The 20,584-nt window shown below is 42.1% G+C and overlaps 1 protein-coding gene across 1 annotated transcript in view; it reads left to right on the top strand.

The window, feature by feature from the left end:
* Positions 1-3,999: 3,999 nt before the first annotated feature.
* Positions 4,000-20,584, top strand: part of ntng2b (netrin g2b) — a 299,057-nt gene continuing 282,472 nt past the window's right edge. The window contains exons 1-2 of the mRNA XM_062056803.1: positions 4,000-4,026; positions 4,325-5,549. Of these exons, the coding sequence (XP_061912787.1) occupies positions 5,334-5,549 (216 nt within the window). The 5' untranslated portion in view covers positions 4,000-4,026; positions 4,325-5,333. The remainder of the gene's footprint in view (positions 4,027-4,324; positions 5,550-20,584) is intronic.

Raw genomic sequence — 20,584 nt, 5'->3', positions numbered from 1 at the left:
TTTTTAGACAATATGATTTGTCTGAGCGGCTAGGAGACACTGAGAGTAACAAGCGGTAAATAAAGTATTAGAAAGGACAGATTAAAAAAAAAAAAAAATTTAAAAAATTAAAATAATTATTTATTTCTTTTTTTTTTTACTTGGGACTTCCCTGAGGGCCGGATTTTGAACGCTGGCAGGTCTGTAGTTTGGGGACCCCTGGTATGGTGTATTACTGTATATGGAAAATGGTAACAAAGTTGATTTTACGGTTAAAAAAAAAAAAAAAAAAAAACTCAGTCGGCAATATTTTTACCGTAAAATCTATTGTAATTCTTACAGTGTACAATTTAATGGATAGCTTGCTTTGAAATCATAAGCAAAGCACACATTTAAGTATGTATCTTTATTTTAACAAATCATCTTTGGGGGAATATATGATACTGCAATATTTTGTTTTAATACTAAAGTTAAAGTTAAAGTACCAATGATTGTCACACACACACTAGGTGTGGTGAAATGATTCTCTGCATTTGACCCATCACCCTTGATCAACCCCTGGGAGGTGAGGGGAGCAGTGAGCAGCAGCGGTGGACGCACCCGGGAATAATTTTTGGTGATTTTACCCCCAATTCCAACCCTTGATGCTGAGTGTCAAGCAGGGAGGTAGAGGGTCCCATTTTTATAGTCTTTGGTATGACTCGGCCGGGGTTTGAACTCGCCCTCTTTCCGGACTTAAACAGTTGGTGTCTGTCTAAGTCCGCAAACAAAAGGTCAGAAATGTCACCACACTACCGATCTCAGGGCAGACACTCTAACCACAAGGTGTCTCCTAGCCGCTCAGGCTAGGAGACACCGAGATTAAACAAAGTATTAGAAAAGACAGATTTAAAAAAATTATAATTAAAAAAATGAAAATAATTTTTTTCTTTATTATTTTTTTTAACTTGGGACTTCCCGAGGGCCGGATTTTGAATGCTGGCGGTGCCTAGTTTGGGGACCCCTAGTATAGTGTATTACTGTATATGGAAAACGGTAACAAAATTTGATTTTACGGTTAAAAAAAAATGCAATTAAAATAAAGATTTTCTCAGTCTTCTTCTTCTTCTTCTTCTTCTTTCGTGTGTCTTTAGATTTGCAGCTCTGTGTCATCGTCCAGGTCAATCAGACCTTGTTCGCCATTCTGTGTTTGGGGGAAACTAGTGACCATGTGCCTTACTGTCTGGACTCGGTCCCCACACTTGCAGGAGGCACTATCCGCAAGTCCCCGCCTCTTCATCGCTGCTCCGTAGCGTCCGACGCCGGTTCTCAAGCAGTTAAGGGTTGTCCACTGCTTCCGGGGCAGTTCCTGGCCGGAGACAACTGTGGGGTCATCGATGTAGTGGTGCAGCCTTGATGGTTCTGCTAACTTCCACTGTTCTCTCCATCTCGTCTTGACCCAGGTGGCCTTGGAAGTGTCAGCTGATGTTGTGCTGAGCAGCTTGTGGCTTGCATGGCAAAGGAGCGCCGTGATTTAAGGCGCACGCGTCGTGGTGTTTCTGTGACGATCTTATGGAGGAGGTGGGATTCGCTGTTCTGTGCCTTTCGGGAGAGGGTGTGGCTGCTTCTCGTCTGATGTTTGCCGGGGTGATGCCAGCGACGACGGGCAGTTGTTTTACTGGGGTCCCTCGCAGGCACCCGGAGACGGTCCGCAGGGCACTGTTGAGGGCGACATCCAACTTCTTTACATGGGGGCTACGGCACAAAACCAGGGCACAGTACTCGGCCAGCGTGGACATGTGCAGTGTCTTCGTCGTGGCTCCCCATGTGGTGCCGGCTAGGCGGCGTATTAGGGCGGCACGGGCACTTGTCTTTGCTTTGGCACTGTCCAGGTGTTGTTTGAACTCTCTGAGGACATAAACAACCTGTCCTCATACCTGAGGAACTTGCGTCTCAAGCTCAGCATGGGTAAGACAACATCTTCAATGTTCCACCTCAACAACATGGAAGCAGCCCGTGAGATGAACATCATGGTGGATAATGCCCGGTTACACTCAGTGTACAATTTAATGGATAGCTTGCTTTGAAAGTATGTATGTATCTTTATTTTAGCAAATCATCTTTGGGGGAATATATGACACTACAATATTTTGTTTTACTCACTGTAAGCCCGAATGCTCAAAATAATTAATTAGAATAAGTAGAGTAAACTTAAAAAGTTGTTAAAAGTTGTACTTACTTAAAAATTTTGAGTGTGAGTAACGTTTTTCTTCTTTTTAAGTTTATTAAACGTGTTATTTTTAATTAATATTAACTTGTTTGCAGATTATGTAACAGCTACTTAAAATAATGAACTCAGTTACTAAAAACTCAGTGGATTAAACATAAATTTGTCTTATTTTGAAAGAACAACTCATTAAATCGAACCATTAAATTAAGAATGAATCATTCGCATTATAGATTTGTGTTGTCATTATACTCTGTGTGTGTAAGTATATACAAATTATTACATGCACATGCGTGCGCACACACACACACAGACACACACACAGACACACAAACACACACACACACATACACCTACTGGTTATCATTTGGGGACCAAGTTTTTGATCATCACTTGTGGGGACCACCCTTTCTACAGGTTGTGGAGGCGTAAAAAAAAAGAGGTAAAATGGCCACTGCCCAGTTAGCTCATACACGTCTTTAAATCTCCGGATTGATGAAGTAATGTGCTGATCATTCTTACTGGGGATCCTGGGGAAAAAGAGTTAATATGGTTCATGGGGACCAAATTTAAATCATTTTGCATAAAGTACGTGACTACTGAGGACCATTAAAAAAAAAAAAAGTTCAAATGAAATATGACACAGAATACAGCACTACAGCTGTCCTCTTATAGGAAGTTTCACCACTTAAATGTTAAAGCAAATCCTGCATCTTCTGTGACATTACTGAAAACTGCTAATTAGCAGTAATGAAGTTGTCTGCAACTCCAACTACCATATATAGAAGGATGGAAAATTCTGAATGTGAATCATACTTCAAGGTAATGTTTTATAATCATACTGTATGAAAATGTCATCCTAAGGAACACTAAACCAGATTTTGTTTTTGGAAAAATATATTAGTTTTAACTAAGGATGGATACCATACAGAATCACAGTACTATTAATGCCAGGATAACAAATGTTTCACTTTTCACTTAGGCATCTTCAGAATGGATCTGACTATCATTTAAAAAGGTTTCCCTTTAGGGGACCTGTTTTTTTGTCCCCATACCGTCAGAGGTCCCCTCAAGGTGACTGTGTAAACCAGGGGTCCCCAAACTTTTTGATTCGGGGGCCGCATTGGGTTAAAACAATTTGGGCCGGAGGCCGGGCTGTATATATATATATATCTATATATATATATATATATATATATATATATATATAGATATATATATATATATATATATATATATATATATATATATATATATAGATATATAGATATATAATATGTATGTAATATAATGTATATATATATATATCTATGTATATATCTATATATATATATATATATCTATATATATATATATATATATATATATATATATATATAGATATATATATATATATAGCGCACTTTCCGCGCGCACGATGATGTCACGTTATCGATGACAAAATGCATTTTTAGACAATATGATTTGCCTGAGCGGCTAGGAGACACCGTGAGTAGCAAGCGGTACAAAGTGGATAAGAAAAGACAGAAAAAAAAATTATCATTATTTTTTTATACCTGGGACTTCCCGCGGGCCTGATTTTGGACGCTGGCGGGCCGTAGTTTGGGGATCCCTGGTGTAAACAGAGCGATGTCCCCATTAAGTAAGCATTGCCAGAACACACACACACACACACACACACACACACACACACACACACACACACACACACACACACACACACACACACACACACACACACACACACACACAAAGGAAGTGCTTTTATTTTGTAGCATTTTCGTGCACTTCCTCTTCAGGCAGCAGACACGAGGAGTTACATTTTTGAGTTGGCTTAATTGGTAAGTTTAATTCAATTATAATTTAAAAGTACATTTAACATAAACTCCAAATATTTACGATCTGATATACCCAAATATTTGAGTTTATGAACTAAATATGTGACAACTGATTGACTCACTTTTTTGTGTGTGTTCTGCTTACTTATTCAGGTTTACAGTGTAATATTAAAGGCCTACTGAAACACACTACTACCGACCACACAGTCTGATAGTTTATATATCAATGATGAAATTGTAACATGGCAACACATGCCAATACGGCCGGGTTAACTTATAAAGTGCAATTTTAAATTTCCAGTACGGCGGGTCCAGGCGGGGAGGCGAGTAGCACCGCCCCTGCTGAGGGCGGCAGGAGCGAAGCAGATACAAAGCTGAGATGGTGATTGGAAGCGATAGAGGAAGGATTTAGGCTGAGCATTAACGAGAGAGAGAGATAGAGAGAGAGAGAGAGGACGAGGTCTCTCCTTCTTTCCATCCTCCAGCATCCCGTCTGAAGCGGCGCTCGCGAGGAGGAGCAGCAGGACGAGGAGGAGCGGAAGAGGCAGGACGAGGACGACGGGGGTGGGCACCAAAGTGCACCTTTTTGCTACTTTTCACACCCGAGGACTTGGCTGCTCTTCTTCCGCATGCCGGACCCCTCCGGGAAGACACTTGAGTGAGGACAAGAACGACGAGAAAGTGTCCGGCGGGACGAGGAGGATGACGGGTGGCGAGGATGACAGCGGACGGACCGGGGACGGGGGTCTTTGAAGGGAGGTGTGGGGCCGGGGGGAGTTGTGTACACTCCGGCGAAGAAAAGTGCTGAGCTGTCCCACGGATGCGCTCGGCGAGTAAGTGACGACCACGCCATCATTTCCACATCCACACTTGCTTTCATTCTCACAAAATGAGGAAGGGTTGACTTTTTTTTTTGATTGCGCACTTTGCAGTGCATTACGGTACACGCCTCCTGCTGTGTGGGCAGACCTCGTTTCCTAACTTTATTCCATGAAGGATGAAGATGTTCAAACTTGTCTTGTGTCCCACCAGGACGGTCAGGCAGTGAGTCCTTGGGACCTTTGAGGCGCCCCAAGAGCAACACTATGATTCAGGTGCACGCCCGTCCCGGTCCAGTTCTGTGCCCGCTGCCGCCCGTTTGCCTCAGGAAGACCTCCATCCAGACTAGAAGAGGAGCGACGTGTCCCTCCGTCAGCGGACCCCTAAGAAGCATTCGTTAGTAGGAATCCCCGCTTCATGCCCGTCGCCCCCCCGCTGAGCTCCGTGGCCCCCTCGCCCCGCGCCGGACGCGCGCCCCCCGCCCGCCTGCCATGCTCCTTCAGGCCGCCCTGCTGCTGCTGCACTGCTTGGCCTCTAGCCTGGGCCAGTACGAACTGTGCAAGTCCCTGGTGAGCACGGATGACGGCTCCGTGTGGGAGCACTACGCCTGCCAGCCCAAAGCGGCGGCCATGAAAGACCACATGAGGATCAAGGTGGATCCGACCGGGATCACGTGCGGGAACCCGCCCGAGAGGTTCTGCACCCTGGTGAGTTGACCGTTCGGTTTGTTGTGTGCGTGAAGCAAGAGCTTGGGGGGAAAACAAGTATTGCGCCGTTTACGCAGGCTAGCTTAAAAATCGTGATTACAACCAGTGGTACAAATATTAAAATGACGTGACTTAAATCGTTATCAAAGATTTTTCAGCCTTCAATGGACGTCATCACAACCCGACTACTGTAGGCCGTAGTCGACGCCAAAATGAACAATGAACCGTCTCACTACTTCTTCTCTATCACTCCACACGCGGAACCGAATGCGTCCGCCCTTTCCCAGTATCCCGGCCAATCAACACGCGGAACACATCACAATGATGACTTTAAGAACATGGGGAAACCACAACATCTTAAACATTGAATAAACCGCCCCCACAAAATTTTAGGGGCAAGAAAATATCCGTATATTAGCCGCACCCGACTATAATTCGCAGATATACACGTTGCAAAATGAAAGATTCTGTAAATATTCATTTACAAATATTCGTTGTTTCGAAACTGTGTCTGTAACACGGCAGTAAAATGGATGATCAAACAAAACAGAAGTCATCGTCATGGACCCACCTAGCTGTGGAAGCTAGCTCTCCAATCATCTAAACAGATTCAATAACTCCACGGTGACGTTTTGGTGAATTTACGGAGGAATTTGCGAAACTGAAACAATACAAAACGAATGCCGTGTTAAGTTAATAATACTGACACGGACACTCGTGTTAGCTTATTAGCTAATGCTAATGACGCCAGCGCCATTACATTACAATAGCACGTGCAAATATGCATGAAAACACTCCTACAGACATTACACATGAGACGGTTTAGTAAGTATGAATTGTTTTAGTTATATTGTAAAACTTACAAACATTGCTTGGAGTTATAAATTAAGAATCCATACGAGTAGAAATGTTATGGACGGCTAGAAGACTGAGCAGCACACTACTTCTCGTTAAAAGCACTAAATGGAAGGACACTGCAGCATCTGCAGTGAGAGAAGTCATCCAAAAGATGGTGCCAATGCACAAACAATAAAACACCTTCTCAGCGTATTTGCTTGTTGTTGTTTTTTTACTGTATTATGGCCGTCAGAGAAGCAAAAAAACATACATTATCCACACAGTTTTATAGCTCTGTGTTCAAAGTGTAAGAGAAAAAAATAGTGGCTTATAGTCCAGAATTTACGGTACATGTGGAACACAACATAATATAGGATTAAGTCTGTTAAAATATAGATACAATTAAAAAAAAAATTAAAAACATGAAGTTCTGTCCAAAATATCTTGTCAATTATATTTTCCTAAATTCAAAGACATGTTACTGTTCAAACTGTGTGTAATATTACAGTGGCCAAAAAGTTTCAATTGTGTTAGATTAAAGCTCTGCCTTGTATTTAATGAATACTTAGGCCTCCTACGTGACTGTATTTTAATGTTGTCATTATGGTGGTTCTTGGAGAGCCAAGTGTTTACTGAGGTGGTACTTCTACTAAAAGTTTGACAACCACTGAGCTAGTTTCTTAAAAATAGTAGCTAAAAAATCCGCTAGTTTCTGCAGGCTATCTTAAAAGACACGCAGGGAGTGATTTGATTAAGGTGAAATCCTCTAAGGGATGACATAAGTGCCATGACTTGGCACGGCCCCGCATTCGTCCCAGGGATCGGGAGGTGTTGCTCGCGTCGCCACGGGCGGACCGTGCTGACCGAGCTTTCGCACAACCTCCTCTTGCAAAAAAAACAAAACATTTTTTTTCTCTTTTGTTGCAAAGACAAGCAAGGACAAGCTGCGGGAAAACTCGTTAAAATGTCAGCAATATTTAAAGCAGTGGGTGAAGAAGGGCCGGTTAATTAATTCCAGGTTTTTTATTCGGCGCATTAAAATGGAACAGTTTGACTAGGAAGGCGCGAGACAACATGTTAGCTTGCTGTTCCCGCGCCAGACCGGTCCCGAAAAGGAGACCGTTATGCTGCTTAGCACTTTTGTCCGACGTGTTAACTGGAGACAGAAGTCCCAACAAGACGTGATCATGCTGGACAGTAATGGGGGTTCACCTAATGGTTAATGATTTGTTTCATGTCGACGCAGCGGAAACAAGCTCCGTCTCCAGAAAGCTTCTCAGATTACTTCTCCTGAGAGGAGGAGGAAGTTGTGCGGAGCGGAGGGGGGCGATGGCCGCCATGACGTGTCGACACCCGCCCCCTAATGGTTCTGGCCTGGAAACTTCTCCAACTGCGCTACTTCTGAGTGAGCAGTGATGAAATATTGATGGGCTCCTTAATGGGCTTCCTTACGAGGGTCGGCCAGCGACGGCCCATCCTCGGCATCCAGAGTGCGGCGTGGGACGGGAGAGAGGGAGGATGACGGAGGGAGAAGTTCGGTCAGAGTCAGCGCTTTTTGTTCGGTACAAGCTAAGGCAAAAAATCGCCATGGTTGGGACACGCTATGCCAGAGGTGTCCAAACTACGGCCCGCGGGCCGAGTACAGCCTGCTGACGTTTTTAATTTGGCCCACGAAAAGTCAGGAGTTAATAGGAATCTTGCTTGCAGGGAGATTGCAGGCGGATATTGCGAGTAATTTAGGTTAATGACCTTTAGCAATGCACTGAATGTGACCAAACGCAGCATTTACTTATATGACCCAATACAAACAAGCTTCCCTAGTCATGGTGCAAAAAAAAAATCATGTCAAGAGACATGATCACACATAACACAACCTGCTCAATGAACTTTGTGAATATTATAGAAAACTTCCATGCACCAAAAAAAAATCTAAATTACACCCAATACATCCATTACAAAGCATGATGGGAAAAATGCTAAAAACTCTCCACGCTTATCCATGTTTGCCACATTTTAGCTGCTTGGTATTTCTGATTTATGACAAAACTTTGAGGCGGTCCTGGTATGAGTCCAACTTTCATATACTCATATCCAAATATATTAATTCTTAAAGGCCTACTGAAAGCCACTACTACCGACCACGCAGTCTGATAGTTTATATATCAATGATGAAATCTTAACATTATAACACATGCCAATACGGCCGGGTTAACTTATAAAGTGACATTTTAAATTTGCCGCTAAACTTCCGGTTCGAAACGCCTCTGAGGATGACGTATGCGCGTGACGTAGCCCGACGAACACGGGTATGCCTTCCACATTGAAGCCGATACGAAAAAGCTCTGTTTTCATTTCATAATTCCACAGTATTCTGGACATCTGTGTTCGTGAATCTGTTTCAATCATGTTCATTGCATTATGGAGAAGGAAGCCAAGCAAGCAAAGAAGAAAGTTGTCGGTGCGAAATGGACGTATTTTTCGAACGTAGTCAGCCACAACAGTACACAGCCGGCGCTTCTTTGTTTACATTCCCGAAAGATGCAGTCAAGATGGAAGAACTCGGATAACAGAGACTCTAACCAGGAGGACTTTTGATTTGGATACACAGACGCCTGTAGGGAACTGGGACAACACAGACTCTTACCAGGATTACTTTGATTTGGATGACAAAGACGCAGACGTGCTACTGTGAGTATGCAGCTTTGGCTTTTTTTTGCGTATGTACGTAACTTTTTTAAAATATATAAGCTTTATGAACCTTGGGTTAGGTGAACGGTCTTTTGGGCTGAGTGATTGTGTGTGTTGATCATGTGTTTGAATTGTATTGGCGTGTTCTATGGAGCTAGGAGCTAGCAGAGGAGCTAGGAGCTAGCATAACACGTACCGTACCGTACGTGCGCGTCACGTACGTAACTTTTTAAAAATATATAAGCTTTATGAACCTTGGGTTAGGTGAACGGTCTTTTGGGCTGAGTGATTGTGTGTGTTGATCAGGTGTTTGAATTGTATTGGCGTGTTCTATGGAGCTAGGAGCTAGCAGAGGAGCTAGGAGCTAGCATAACAAACACGCAGGTGTTATTATGCAGGATTAATTTGTGGCATATTAAATATAAGCCTGGTTGTGTTGTGGCTAATAGAGTATATATATGTCTTGTGTTTATTTACTGTTGTAGTCATTCCCAGCTGAATATCAGGTACCGTGAGTATGCAGCCTTGGCTGCTAAACATTCGATAACTTGACCGTATGTGCGCGTCACGTACGTAACTTTTTAAAAATATATAAGCTTTATGAACCTTGGGTTAGGTAAACGGTCTTTTGGGCTGAGTGATTGTGTGTGTTGATCAGGTGTTTGAATTGTATTGGCGTGTTCTATGGAGCTAGGAGCTAGCAGAGGAGCTAGGAGCTAGCATAACAAACACGCAGGTGTTTTTATGCAGGATTAATTTGTGGCATATTAAATATAAGCCTGGTTGTGTTGTGGCTAATAGAGTATATATATGTCTTGTGTTTATTTACTGTTGTAGTCATTCCCAGCTGAATATCAGGTCACCCCCGGCTCTCACAGCATCTTCCCTATCTGAATAGCTTCAACTCCCCACTAGTCCTTCACTTGCACTTTACTCATCCACAAATCTTTCATCCTCGCTCAAATTAATGGGGAAATTGTCGCTTTCTCGGTCCGAATCTCTCTCACTTCATGCGGCCATCATTGTAAACAATAGGGAACTTTGCGTATATGTTCAACTGACTACGTCACGCTACTTCCGGTAGGTGCAAGCCTTTTTTTTATCAGATACCAAAAGTTGCAATCTTTATCGTCGTTGTTCTATACTAAATCCTTTCAGCAAAAATATGGCAATATCGCGAAATGATCAAGTATGACACATAGAATAGATCTGCTATCCCCGTTTAAATAAAAAAAATTCATTTCAGTAGGCCTTTAATGATGTATTATGTATAGGTTTTATATATATATATATATATACATATATATATATATATATATATATATATATATATATATATATATATATATATATATATATATATATATATATATATATATATATATATATATATGTGTGTGTATATATATATACACACACACATATACCGTATTTTTCGGATTATAAGTCGCTCCGGAGTATAAATCGCACCGGCCGAAAATGCATAATAAAGAAGGAAAACAACATATATACGTCGAGTATAAGTCGCATTTTTGGAGGAAATTTATTTAATAAAATCCAACACCAAGAATAGACATTTGAAAGGCAATTTAAAATAAATAAAGAATAGTGAACAACAGGCTGAATAAGTGTACGTTATATGACTCATAAATAACCAACTGAGAATGTGCCTGGTAGGGCTGCAACAACTAATTGAATAAATCGATTAAAATCGATTATAAAAATAGTTGGCGATTAATTTAGTCATCGATTCGTTGGATCTATGCTATGCGCATGCGCAGAGGCTACTTTTTTTTTTTAAACCTTTATTTATAAACTGCAACATTTACAAACAGCTGACAAACAATAATCAAAATAAGTATGGTGCCAGTATGCTGTTTTTTTTTCTCAATAAAATACTGAAAAGGATACAAATGTAGTTTGTCTCTTTTATCCGATTATTAATCAATTAATCAAAGTAATAATCGACAGATTAATCGATTATTAATTTAGTTGTTAGTTGCAGCCCTAGTGCCTGGTATGTTAACGTAACATATTATGGTAAGAGTCATTCAAATAACTATAACAAGAACATGCTATACGTTTACCAAACAATCGGTCACTCCTGATCGCTAAATCCGATGAAATCTTCTTCCTCGTTGTCGCTCCTGGTATGCGCCGTTTCCTTTCTTTCTGCTGCTCGATCGCCGTTTTCTGCTGCATATTTCACTACGTCCATCTTGTAATCTGCAGTATATTATTTCCTTTTCGGTGTTATTTTTGTTCAGCCCTTCTCAGTTTTTATAAGTTACCGCCAATGTTGAAATGTTCCATTTTAATAGCTACGGACACAGTAGCAGTTAGCATCCCATGACCCACAATGCACTTCTGCCATGACGCACCATGCACTTCTGCCATGACCCTCCCCCGCCGAATTCTTATTGGTTGACGTGTGTGTGACTATTGCTGACATTTGCTTAGTCTCTTACGCGGATGAGATAAATAATATTATTTGATATTTTACGGTAATGTGTTAATAATTTCACACATAAGTCGCTCCGGAGTATATGTTGCACCCCCGGCTAATTATAATCCGAAAAATACGGTATATATATATATATATATATATATATATATATATATATATATATATATATATATATATATATATATATATATATATATATATATATAAATGTGTGTATATATACACACACACATATATATATATACCTGTATATATATATATATATATATATATATATATATATATATATATATATATATATACACACACACACACACATATATATATATCCATCCATCCATCCATCTTCTTCCGCTTATCCGAGGTCGGGTCGCGGGGGCAGCAGCTTAAGCAGGGAAGCCCAGACTTCCCTCTCCCCAGCCACTTCGTCCAGCTCCTCCCGGGGGATCCCGAGGCGTTCCCAGGCCAGCCGGGAGACATAGTCTTCCCAACGTGTCCTGGGTCTTCCCCGTGGCCTCCTACCGGTCGGGCGTGCCCTAAACACCTCCCTAGGGAGGCGTTCGGGTGGCATCCTGACCAGATGCCCGAACCACCTCATCTGGCTCCTCTCGATGTGGAGGAGCAGCGGCTTTACTTTGAGCTTCCCCCGGATGGCAGAGCTTCTCACCCTATCTCTAAGGGAGAGCCCCGCCACCCGGCGGAGGAAACTCATTTCGGCCGCTTGTACCCGTGATCTTGTCCTTTCGGTCATAACCCAAAGCTCATGACCATAGGTGAGGATGGGAACGTAGATCGACCGGTAAATTGAGAGCTTTGCCTTCCGGCTCAGCTCCTTCTTCACCACAACGCATCGGTACAGCGTCCGCATTACTGAAGACGCCGCACCGATCCGCCTGTCGATCTCACGATCCACTCTTCCCTCACTCGTGAACAAGACTCCGAGGTACTTGAACTCCTCCACTTGGGGCAGGGTCTCCTCCGCAACCCGGAGATGGCACTCCACCCTTTTCCGGGCGAGAACCATGGATTCGGACTTGGAGGTGCTGATTCTCATCCCAGTGGCTTCACACTCAGCTGCGAACCGATCCAGCGAGAGCTGAAGATCCTGGCCAGATGAAGCCATCAGGACCACATCATCTGCAAAAAGCAGAGACCTAATCCTGCAGCCACCAAACCGGATCCCCTCAACGCCTTGACTGCGCCTAGAAATTCTGTCCATAAAAGTTATGAACAGAATCGGTGACAAAGGACAGCCTTGGCGGAGTCCAACCCTCACTGGAAACGTGTCCGACTTACTGCCGGCAATGCGGACCAAACTCTGGCACTGATCATACAGGGAGCGGACCGCCACAATCAGACAGTCCGATACCCCATACTCTCTAAGCACTCCCCACAGGACTTCCCGAGGGACACGGTCGAATGCCTTCTCCAAGTCCACAAAACACATGTAGACTGGTTGGGCAAACTCCCATGCACCCTCAAGGACCCTGCCGAGAGTATAGAGCTGGTCCACAGTTCCACGACCAGGACGAAAACCACACTGTTCCTCCTGAATCCGAGGTTCGACTATCCGGCGTAGCCTCCTCTCCAGCACACCTGAATAGACCTTACCGGGAAGGCTGAGGAGTGTGATCCCACGATAGTTAGAACACACCCTCCGGTTCCCCTTCTTAAAGAGAGGAACCACCACCCCGGTCTGCCAATCCAGAGGTACCGCCCCCGATGTCCACGCAATGCTGCAGAGTCTTGTCAACCAAGACAGCCCCACAGCATCCAGAGCCTTAAGAAACTCCGGGCGGATCTCATCCACCCCCGGGGCCTTGCCACGGAGGAGCTTTTTAACTACCTCAGCAACCTTAGCCCCAGAAATAGGAGAGCCCACCACAGATTCCCCAGGCACTGCTTCCTCATAGGAAGACGTGTTGGTGGGATTGAGGAGGTCTTCGAAGTATTCCCTCCACCGATCCACAACATCCGCAGTCGAGGTCAGCAGAACACCATCCTCACCATACACAGTGTTGATAGTGCACTGCTTCCCCTTCCTGAGGCGGCGGATGGTGGTCCAGAATCGCTTCGAAGCCGTCCGGAAGTCGTTTTCCATGGCTTCCCCGAACTCCTCCCATGTCCGAGTTTTTGCCTCCGCGACCGCCGAAGCCGCACACTGCTTGGCCTGTCGGTACCTGTCCGCTGCTTCAGGAGTCCTATGAGCCAAAAGAACCTGATAGGACTCCTTCTTCAGCTTGACGGCATCCCTCACCGCCGGTGTCCACCAACGGGTTCTAGGATTACCGCCACGACAGGCACCAACTACCTTGCGGCCACAGCTCCAATCAGCCGCCTCGACAATAGAGGTGCGGAACATGATCCATTCAGACTCAATGTCCAGCACCTCCCTCGTGACATGTTCAAAGTTCTTCCGGAGGTGGGAATTGAAACTCTCTCTGACAGGAGACTCTGCCAGACGTTCCCAGTAAACCCTCACAATGCGTTTGGGCCTGCCAGGTCTGTCCGGCATCCTCCCCCACCATCGCAGCCAACCCACCACCAGGTGGTGATCGGTAGAAAGCTCCGCCCCTCTCCTCACCCGTGTGTCCAAAACATGAGGCCGCAAATCCGACGACACAACTACAAAGTCGATCATGGAACTGCGGCCTAGGGTGTCCTGGTGCCAAGTGCACATATGGACACCCTTATGTTTGAACATGGTGTTTGTTATGGACAATCTGTAATGGGCACAAAAGTCCAATAACAAAACACCGCTCGGGTTCAGATCCGGGCAGCCATTCTTACCAATCACGCCTCTCCAGGTTTGACTGTCGCTGCCAACATGAGCGTTGAAGTCCCCCAGTAGAACGAGGGAATCACCCGGGGGAGCACTCTCAAGTACTCCCTCGAGTGAATCCAAAAAGGGTGGGTACTCTGAGCTGCGGTTTGGCGCATATATATATATATATATATATATATATATATATATATATATATATATATATATATATATATATATATATATATATATATATATATATATATATATATATATAGCGTGTAACAGTGATTATATATATATATATATATATATATATATATATATATATATATATATATATATATATATATATATATATATATATATATATATATATATATATATATATATGTGTATAGATAACATGTCTTTTCTAAAGTAAATCTGTACAGCAGGTATGGGCATCTACAAACCCCGTTTCCATATGAGTTGGGAAATTGTGTTAGATGTAAATATAAATGGAATACAATGATTTGCAAATCATTTTCAACCCATATTCAGTTGAATATTCTACAAAGACAACATATTTGATGTTCAAACTGATAAACTTTTTTTTTTTGCAAATAATCATTAACTTTAGAATTTGATGCCAGCAACACGTGACAAAGAAGTTGGGAAAGGTGGCAATAAATACTGATAAAGTTGAGGAATGCTCATCAAACACTTATTTGGAACATCCCACAGGTGAACAGGCAAATTGGGAACAGGTGGGTGCCATGATTGGGTATAAAAGTAGATTCCATGAAATGCTCAGTCATTCACAAACAAGGATGGGCGAGGGTCACCACTTTGTCAACAAATGCGTGAGCAAATTGTTGAACAGTTTAAGAAAAACCTTTCTCAACCAGCTATTGCAAGGAATTTAGGGATTTCACCATCAACGGTCCGTAATATAATCAAAAGGTTCAGAGAATCTGGAGAAATCACTGCACGTAAGCAGCTAAGACCGTGACCTTCGATCCCTCAGGCTGTACTGCATCAACAAGTGACATCAGTGTGTAAAGGATATCACCACATGGGCTCAGGAACACTTCAGAAACCCACTGTCAGTAACTACAGTTGGTCGCTACATCTGTAAGTGCAAGTTAAAACTCTCCTATGCAAGGCGAAAACCGTTTATCAACAACACCCAGAAACGCTGTCGGCTTTGCTGGGCCTGAGCTCATCTAAGATGGACTGATACAAAGTGGAAAAGTGTTCTGTGGTCTGACGAGTCCACATTTCAAATTGTTTTTGGAAACTGTGGACGTAGTGTCCTATGGACCAAAGAGGAAAAGAACCATCCGGATTGTTATAGGCGCAAAGTTGAAAAGCCAGCATCTGTGATGGTATGGGGGTGTATTAGTGCCCAAGACATGGGTAACTTACACATCTGTGAAGGCGCCATTGATGCTGAAAGGTACATACAGGTTTTGGAGCAACATGTGTTGCCATCCAAGCAACGTTACCATGGACGCCCCTGCTTATTTCAGCAAGACAATGCCAAGCCACGTGTTACATCAACGTGGCTTCATAGTAAAAGAGGGCGGGTACTAGACTGGCCTGCCTGTAGTCCAGACCTGTCTCCCATTGAAAATGTGTGGCGCATTATGAAGCCTAAAATACCACAAAGGAGACCCCCGGACTGTTGAACAACTTAAGCTGTACATCAAGCAAGAATGGGAAAGAATTCCACCTGAGAAGCTTAAAAAATGTGTCTCCTCACTTCCCAAACGTTTACTGAGTGTTGTTAAAAGGAAAGGCCATGTAACAGTGGTGAACATGCCCTTTCCCAACTACTTTGGCACGTGTTGCAGCCATGAAATTCTAAGTTAATTATTATTTGCAAAAAAAAATAAAGTTTATGAGTTTGAACATCAAATATCTTGTCTTTGTAGTGCATTCAATTGAATATGGGATGAAAGGGATTTGCAAATCATTGTATTCCGTTAATATTTACATTCAACACAATTTCCCAACTCATATGGAAACGGGGTTTGTACATCAACAATATGTTTTGCTGAGTGGTTGGTCAGGACAGTTTAAAACAAATTAAAAACATTTTTGAATTTAATTATTTAGAATTGATTAGGAATCGTTACAAATAATCACGATATGTCACTTTACATGCAGTCAGCTTACGGCCCTCGACCAAATTTTCAAAAAGTTTGGACGATGACAGCCTCTTTGGCAGGTGAGGATGATGAGTGGGCGTCGTCAGTGACTAATTCCTGACCACCATCTGAATCCTCCTTTGCCAAAAAGAAAAGTAAAGTAACTTTTGATTTCACATTAAAATCCATCAGCCATCATTGGGCCCTGTCAAGCGAGACGATTAATTAAAGTGTGCGCCCTTCGGGGAACAAAGAGACATTCCTCCTCCTTGTCCTGGGCTTGTTGGTGTGTAGATCATTTATTTACAGGAAGACGCCGCAGGATTTGGCAGCTTTGCAGAAAGGCTGTACTTCGTATTTAATTGGTGTACATTTGCATTCCCACAAGTTAGGGCACGGAAAAAATAAAAAAGCATCAGCCCATGGGGCAGAAGACTTCGCAAGATGCTAAATGATTTTATGTTTTTGGGGGAGTCAGGTAAACTATCCCTGCTTTGGTCTACACTAAGACTTTTTTTTTTTCCAGCTGACTTTTTAGACTACAAGTAAAATGTGAGCTTGATCGGAGTCCAGTGGAAACGAGCACAGGCCCCAATGTGGCCCTAATGTGACGTCACTTGCATGCGCAGTTCGATAAAGTGAAAAGAAAAGAACCTCACCGGAATCCGTAAATGAACAAGGAAGGCTACTATTACTACAAAATAAAATAAAAGTCGCCACACCTTAAAAATGTGTGTTTTTTAAACGTGAAAATTAATTAGAGTAAAATAGTTGTAGCGACTCTGAATGGGCCTGTGGCTCGAAAGTAAAAAGCTGGGTTTAGTACTTCCTGTTTCGCCAGTAAGGCTGCCATGCCGTGATTGATTGAATGTAGCGGTAGAATGTACAAAAGGAAACTTGCTCGGTTCGTCAGTAGACAGCATGTAGTTGAAGTGTCCAAAGCTTTCCAATAGTGCTCAACAAAGCGTTCAGTGACGTCCAAAGTCTCCTTTAAAGCGTGCAATATAGCGTGTAACAGTGATTAAAAAAAATTAAGGTTACTCAGCTCAAGTTTCTCCTCCTGCCACGCCAAATGCAAGTAACAACGCCCCTTTTATAGTACCCGCCTCTAATGTCATGTGACACATACTTCCGTTCTGTGAATACACACCCACAAACACACCACCTGACCTTATATACACATTTTTGGCTCCTACAATAATGTATGAATGCATATATATTGTGTAATATATTTGGGAGGGTTCGACTCTTTTGTGGCTGTTTAGTAAAGGCGTCACGGACGTCAGCATGGATCTACATTACAACTTACGCAATGTACATAACATGTAGGCCACGACGGACACGTAATTTCTAGTCCAACAATTGCTATTTCTTCGGAATCCAAGTATGAGGCACCAGCACTAACCCCTAAGCCACCATGCTGCCCATATATATATATGGGCAGCATATATATGGGGGGCGTGGTTGGGGCGTGGCTAAGGGCGTGGTTAAGAGGAGAGTATATTTACAGCTAGAATTCACCAAATCAAGTATTTCATATATATATATATAATATATATATATGTATGAAATACTTGACTTTCAGTGAATTCTAGCTATATATTTTTATTTTATTTTTTTTTTAATTTTATTATACATATAAATAAAAGACATACTTGAATTTCAGTGTTCTGCAGGCTATCCAGTAGGTGGCAGTATTGTCCTGTTTAAGAGTGTCACAACATTGCTGTTTACGGCAGACGAACTGCTTTACGGTAGACTAAACGTGACTGCTGTTGTTGTGTGTTGTTACCGCGCTGGGAGGACGTTAATGAAACTGCCTAACAATAAACCCACATAAGAAACCAAGAACTCGCTCTCCTTGTTGTGCACTCTACTCTCCAAAAGCCGTAGATGTTATGACGTCATTGGGCAGGCAAGCTGCTGGGAAAGCGGACGTGAGAACGGCTGTCCCCACTCAGGTCCGCATTGAGCTGGAGGGGGCGTGGCCTCCAGCTCCGGCTGAATACCGGGAGTTTGTCGGGAGAAAATCTCTGCCGGGAGGTTGTCGGGAGAGGCGCTGAATACCGGGATTCTCCCGCTAAAAACGGGAGGGTTGGCAAGTATGATATATATATATATATATATATATATATATATATATATATATATATATATATATATATATATATATATATATATATATATATATATATATATATATATATATATATATATATATATATATATGTATATATATATATATATTAGAGCTGGGCGATATGGCCTTTTTTTAATATCTCGATATTTTTAGGCCATATCGCGATTAGGGTTGGGTATTGAGTATCGAGTATCGATTGGAACCGGGACTAACTTTCCGATTCTCCCGGAATCGTTCAAAAGTTTAAATTTTGATTCCTATTTTCGATACCAGTCCGCCGACCGGAAAAAAATATGTCAGCCGAACCGGAAGAAGAAGCCGCTGAACACCAACGAAGAAGCGCCCACCGCTGGAAGTATTAGCATAGCCGAGCGAGTCAGTCAAGCTCAAGCATGGATAGCGGGCGTCGGAGGTCGAAAGTGTCGCTTTACTTTACAAAAAAAAATGAAATAACCGCGAAATAACAGAGCTCCATGTCCATCAAGAAACGAGTGGAGAGAGAGCTGCAGATGTACCAGGACGTTCCACCGATACTTATGTCTGACGACCCTGCTGCATGGTGGGGGAACCAACAAAAGACGTATCCTTTGCTGTCATATCTCGCTTTCTCCTATTTATGCGTTCAAGCTTCTTCCACACCCAGCGAACGTGTATTTTCCACAGCAGGAGACACTATCTGTCCAGAACGCTCACGCATCCTGCCTGAGAAGGCGCATATGGTCATTTTCCTAAACAAGCACTGTCTCTGATTTTATACTGTACCTACTGCTAATCTGGACTGGGTTTTGCAAGTTGTTTCTTATTGTTTATTTGCTTTTCTGCACCAGGTTAGCCCATCAGTGGGAGCACGGTAACATTTTTAAGTACCTGCAGCATCATACTCTTGTGTGTGTAAATGTGTTTTCATGAGGTTTCCTGCAGCATCATACACTTGTGTGTAAATGTGTTTTCATGAGGTTTTCAAAAATAAAGCTCTCTTGATGAAAGTGTACCCCTGGGAAAATGTATTCATAATTTATAATATTTATATTCAAGTTCATAGATTTGATATTTATATTCTAGTTGAAAACAGCCATGTGAGGAATTTATAGTAAAGTTCATAAAAAGTAAATAGAATTAAAATTTGATGGAGAATGTCAGACTATTTCATTCAGAAAGACTGTAGGTTAGCTAGCTCATTTAAAATATCCTAAACTTTTTTTTGACCCTGCCTCTTAAAAGAATCGGAATCGAGAATCGTAAGGAATCGGAATCGTTCGAATTCAAACGATACCCAACCCTAATCGCGATACACGATATATACCTCGATATTTTGCCTTAGCCTTGAATGAACACTTGATAATATAATCACAGCAGTATGATGATTCTATGTGTCTACCTTAAAACATTATTGTTCATACTGCATTAATATATGCTCATTTTAAACTTTCATGCAGAGAGGGAAATCACAACTAAGTCAATTGACCAACACAGTATTTATTAAACAGTTATTAAGCAGTGGCACAAACATTCATGTAATTTCCAAAACAGAAAGTGCAAAATTGTCAGAGACATTTTAAAACAAGCTATTAGTGCACTTTTGTGCATGATGTCACTAAGATGACATATAACTTCACTAAATTAAAGTGCACTTTTTGTACAGAACGCCACTACAATAGTTTAAAACAAATAAAGTGCACTTTTGTGCATGATGTCACACAAGATATTTCAATAAATGTCAAATAAAAATTAGCTGCAAAATAAGAAATCAAATTGTGTACGACTGTACGTCCTTCGCTATGTGGTAAGTTCCTGCGGACGTTGTCTCCTTTTGTTGACTATTTTTTTCATACGGTGTTGTAACTTATGGGTTATATAGTTAATGTGTGATGATCATTCATAATTTGCATGCTTGATTTAATTGCTGATAAATGTATCTATTATTATTTACAGCTAAAAAGAGTTAAAAGAGAATTGATTTGATTTATACATATATTTGATATTGATTATTTGAGAAACACTGAC

The sequence above is a fragment of the Entelurus aequoreus genome, linkage group LG08 (assembly GCF_033978785.1).
Source record: "Entelurus aequoreus isolate RoL-2023_Sb linkage group LG08, RoL_Eaeq_v1.1, whole genome shotgun sequence".
NCBI classification, from domain to species: Eukaryota; Metazoa; Chordata; class Actinopteri; order Syngnathiformes; family Syngnathidae; genus Entelurus; species Entelurus aequoreus.
This window is presented reverse-complemented; position numbering and strand designations above follow the sequence as displayed.